This window comes from Diadema antillarum, unplaced genomic scaffold (assembly GCF_040938485.1).
Source record: "Diadema antillarum isolate AM-2024a unplaced genomic scaffold, OU_Dant_1.0 seq00000244_RagTag, whole genome shotgun sequence".
NCBI lineage: Eukaryota > Metazoa > Echinodermata > Echinoidea > Diadematoida > Diadematidae > Diadema > Diadema antillarum.
The window spans coordinates 654,674-659,891 of record NW_027271288.1 but is presented as its reverse complement, the minus strand read 5'-3'; the positions used below and the strand labels follow the sequence as shown (position 1 = coordinate 659,891).

General features: G+C 39.0%; 1 protein-coding gene across 1 annotated transcript; it reads right to left on the bottom strand.

The window, feature by feature from the left end:
* Positions 1-638: 638 nt before the first annotated feature.
* LOC139729505 (kelch-like protein 41) lies at positions 639-4,168 on the bottom strand. The gene is made up of 2 exons (XM_071640431.1): positions 3,419-4,168; positions 639-650 (listed from the first exon to the last, which is right to left on the bottom strand). The coding sequence occupies exons 1-2, from the start codon at positions 4,166-4,168 to the stop codon at positions 639-641; spliced, it is 762 nt and encodes a 253-aa protein (XP_071496532.1).
* Positions 4,169-5,218: the final 1,050 nt, after the last annotated feature.

The window sequence follows — 5,218 nt, the reverse complement described above, 5'->3', positions numbered from 1 at the left end:
TTGCGAGACACAAAGAAACCACTTATGCAATAGTACATAGGATATCATTTTAAGAGGAATTCAAAGGTTATTTGGTGAAAATCGGTTTAGGAATTGCTGAGACATTAAAAAACAAAATAAAACAAAACACTGGTAATAGAAGGTGGGTCCTACCTTTTATTAGGACCGCTTTGTTTTGAATATCTCAACTATTTCAAAACCAATTTTCGTCTGGAAACCTTTAAGAGGTTTCTCATCTCTCGCACACACACACACACACACAAAGATGTTAGAAACCTGATGTTAGTTCTCAATCAAAACTATACCAAACATTGACATATTTACATATTTATGTACCGAGAATTTTCATTTCAACTCGATTTTTCAAAAATCTGATCGAGTCAGTTTAACGACATACACGTTATTGGCGTATTTACGTTTTTTCGCCTTAGATACGAAAAATTCAAGTTCGATCTCTGTTCGAATTTGTTTAGTGAACCAAATCTTTTCAATGAAGTGGTTCAGTTCAAGGATTTAGTTGGCTTTCGTAGTACATATAAATGCATTATGTATATATGTATGCTACAGGAGTGTAGTAATATCGCCACAGCGATTTCACACGAACGGCCCTCTAATAAAGCGAGCATCATGCATCTCTATCATATGTGACCCTGCATCACAAAACGCAAAGAAAGTCGCCAGATATTAAATTTTAGTTAAGAGCATAATCTAAAAGAGCAGACCATAAGCTTTAAAATGATGTATAACTCAAATCAAATGGACTTTCTTAACCTATCTAAATACTGGAAAGAAAACACACACTCAGGAAAAGTGTGAACTGAGAAAAGAGGCTCTGAAGTGCAGTGTCTATGATATTCAAGCGCTAAATCTTTACCAAGCCGCGCTTGCTGTGCAACGAATGGGACAAAAAACAGGATGTAAACCACCAGAGTGACAACAATGAAGGGATTATCAGATTAAACTGACATTAGGCGTGCCTTATTAACGCATTCTGTTCATAATTGATGCTAACTTTCAAAGCAGTAGCATCATCTTTTCAAAAATTATTAAAGTTGAAAGTGAAGAGTGTGTACAAGGTTTTTAAGAAATGAAAAGGGGACTCTGAAAACACACCTAATCAAACTATTCTACCAAAAAAAATGTTCAAGATAAACTGCTAAAAAACATACTTTCCTGCCCGTTTTATGATCCCAAATTTTAGCATAGTGTAGAAGAAGACTTGCTCTTTCAGAAAATATGGAAAAGTCAAGATCGGTTACGTAGACCCATTTAATCTTTATTCAGTCCTCACAAAAAATCAGTGTGTGCGACTTTTTGTTCGTTTTGTGGTGCACGGTCACATATGGTGAATTCAGTGTGTCTTTCTGTTCGCCAGAGCCCCGAAGAAACAAACGCTCGATTGCAGACGCCCGCTCAAATAATAATTTTCTACAATCAGCACAAATGGTTACAGGTTAATTTACGTAACTATTTTATTGTTGTGACCACGTCAAATGCTTTATAATACATTTATATCATCACAATTATACCATGCAGCTGTCAAATAATGGCATTATCATGAAGTCTTCTCGAAAAACGATCATCCATAACGTATGAGAAGATGTCCACATGACATTGCATGAGACACAAAGTCACCGTTTCATGGACACCTTTTACAGTTACGATGTTACCAGTTCATGGACACTTTTTACATTTACAAAGTCACCGTTTCATGGACACTTTTTACAGTTACAAAGTCACCGTTTCATACACAATTTTTACAGTTACAAAGTCACCATTTCATGGACACTTTTTACAGTTACAAAGTCATCGTTTCATGAACAATTTTTACGGTTACAAAGTCTTCATTTCATGGACAATTTTTACAGTTTCAAAGTCACCGTTTCATGAACACCTTTTACAATTACAAAGTCATCATTTCATGGACGCTTTTTACAGTTATTAAGTTACCATTTCAAGGACAATTTTTACAGTTACAAAGTCACCATTTCATGGACACTTTTTACAGATGTACAGAGTTACCGTTTCATGACCACTTTTTGCAGTTACAGAGTTACAGTTTTATGAACACTTTTTACAGTTAATAATACACAGTCATCATTCCATGGACACTTTTTATGGTTACAAAGTTGCCATTTCATGGACAATTTTTACGGTTACAAAGTTGCCATTTCATGGACAATTTTTACAGTTACAAAGTCATCATTTCATGGTCACTTTTTACAGTTACAAAGTCACCATTTCATGGACACTTTTTACAGAACAAAGTCACCGTTTCATGGACGCTTTTTACAAGTATTTGAAACGATTGCCCGACCAGAGCAATACGATAAAACAAACTATATGAATGAAGTACGTTTAGCATGGCAAGAGCGCTTTAGTAGTTTACATCACATGTATCTATGTATCAAAATAAGATTTACACAATTTTTGTTTTTTACTACAGTGGGATACTTACGAGGGCTTGCTTTGTCCATGTTTATTACAATGTCACCTGTAGGAAAGCCTTCCGCTATAAACGATTTTAGCCCTGTTAGACCTGCTTATGATCTGGGACTCAAAATGATTCACTTCATATCTATCATTGTGAATCTGGAAACAAACTTGCGTCTTGCAATTAACCGGATTGTCACGGCGGGGCGGGGTACAAACTTCACATACATAGTTTTAGCCATGGACAGTTAACTGTAGCGCAGAAACCGTAGGAGCTCGTTCATTTATAGGAATGTATGGACAAATGATAATATCAATTCTATTTTCTGCGCTTTTTATAATAAAAGAGATATCTCAGGAGATATCTCTTTTTCGATTTTGTATAACACTGAGAGGTATAATATGACACGCGGTGCTATGAAACACTTAGTAACTTAGTGACGTAAAGTCCATGATTAAAAGTTCAATGATGAACATGAATATTGGTGCAGCATATAAAAAGAAAGTGAGGTAACCTTCAATATAATAATGTCAGCATCTCAGATTTTCTGTTGTCAAGGATATGCTGTATAGTCATACTTGTATCTTTCTGCATTTCGCTGATTAAAGCTACACAGACTTCTAGCGCGTCATCCTGCTCCACGGGCTGACTTAATTTCACCTTGCAGTTGAGAATTGTAGTGTCCCTTGAAATTTCTCGGATATATTTCCCGATTCTCTGTGGCGATTCTACGTCCTGAAGCGCGACAACGCTACTGACCTTGATATATCTGGGTGTTTGTTTTGGTTGAGAAATTGCGACAGCAGTATGGTATTTCTGTGTATAAGAAGGCAACTCTACAGTCAACTTTATTTCGATTTGATCTTGTGACACTTTTGACACAAGCACACGCAGGTATTGCTCATTTCCTAGATCAAAAGTATGCTTCTCTCCATCTACTTTCTTCATCCATGGAGAAATATAAAGATATCCCTTCGAACCAACCGTGATAGCAGCATTCCTCTTGGAACCATTACTGCGTAACGATTGATGGAGATACAACCTTGGACCTGAGAACTCATCTGGTAGGCCTCCGTACGAGAATTCGCGGAAGAGTGTCTGCAGCTGCCACACTTTTAAAGATAAATCTGGAATCTTTTCTGATGCCCTCGAGAATACAGCAGTGGTCGTCACCTTCTTCAACTGCAGGGCATTCATGAACGGAAAGCGGATACACTTGATGATCTCGACAAAGATGTCGTCGTTTTCGCATTGGGTGAGCCATGGCTCAATTTTCTCAAAGAGGGCGTACTCGCTCTCGACGACCAAGTCGATTCCACTGTCCAGTATGAGTAACATCGTCGCTGCGTCGAGGTCGAGCAGCTGCTGACCTGAAAGCAAGTTGAAATTTGTGAGAAAGGATTGGTGGCACAGCTTCACGATGTCTGGCATGTTGAATTCTTGAGCTGACGGCAGAAGTGAGAGCATCGTCACCACGTCACTGTTGTCTATGAAGTCACAACAGAGCCCATGAAGCTCAGGGATCATGTATTTATCGGCGAGTCGGATCAGCGATAAGACGTTGTGACTGCTCAAGGTAACCGTGGTAGTGTACAGGAACTTCAGAAAATCCTCGAAAACTAGTGCGTCGGGGTCTTCCTCTACCAGTGCCTGTCGGGTGACTTGTCCAGAAGCGTTGTCGCTACTTTCATCACAAAGCTCATTGTTAGGTTGCCAGGCCGGATCAGACAACATCGTTTTAAAGACGTCACTCCAGGCACAGAGAACTAGACGATGTGCAAAGAACGTGCGATTCCCTACGCTAAGAATCAGATCACTGTACTGTTCCTGGTGGTACAGTGCTCCAAAGGCAGTGTCTCCACCAGGATTCCCCTTGCGAGTTCCTTCCTGCAGGTACTTGCGAGCAGCCTAGAAAGTATAGATTATAACCTTGGTGATTTCTTTTTCTATTATTTAGTGTTTGATAAGATAGCATTTATCAAATGACATTACTCCTGATCACTAACTTTACCATGGCAGAGTAAAGCACATGACAAGACTAACGTACAATAACAATAATACATGTATGGAAGTTTTGCAGGTAGTGGGGCTGGGGTCCCCACTTTTTTTCTCACCATACATAAGAATACATAGAGTGTCACCACATGCCCCCCCCCCCCCCACACACACACATACATTCTTTTTTTTCACCCCGGAAGTGCGAAAGTGTCACTAGAAGAAAAAAAAATAGCTAGAAACCTTGAAACCCGTAAGTGGTTTTGTTTCGTTTTTGCTTTTGTTTTTGTTTTTGTTTTGCTTTTGCTTGTTAACTGATGAGACCCGGAAGTGGCACCACAAGTATAGGGAAGTGCACCCCCCCCCCCAACACACACATATACTTTAATAATTTTGAAAACGATGACGCCGGCCATGTACATATTCTCTATAATCCAGTGTTGCCTAGGAGATGATACCGCAGATGTTTGCATTCAGTGGAAAAGGCGCTTTATGTAGAGTGCGCATATATATAAAAAAAAGGTAATCCAACTTTGGAAGGCTACTATTTTATAATTGTCAGCTATGGAGAGCGCAATGTTGGTTGTGAGGAAAAGGGGAGGGCTCTTCTTCTTTCCATCGATACCTAATAATGTTGACAAACGTCATGCATGACTGAGCACATGAACTTAACAGACAACAATGACAAATTGCATTTTTTCCAAGTTTGCGTGTTATTGCGAAGGAACAATGCATGTCTCACTGCATGGATGAGATCTGTAAATGAAAGTGGTCAAATCATTAGGCCAG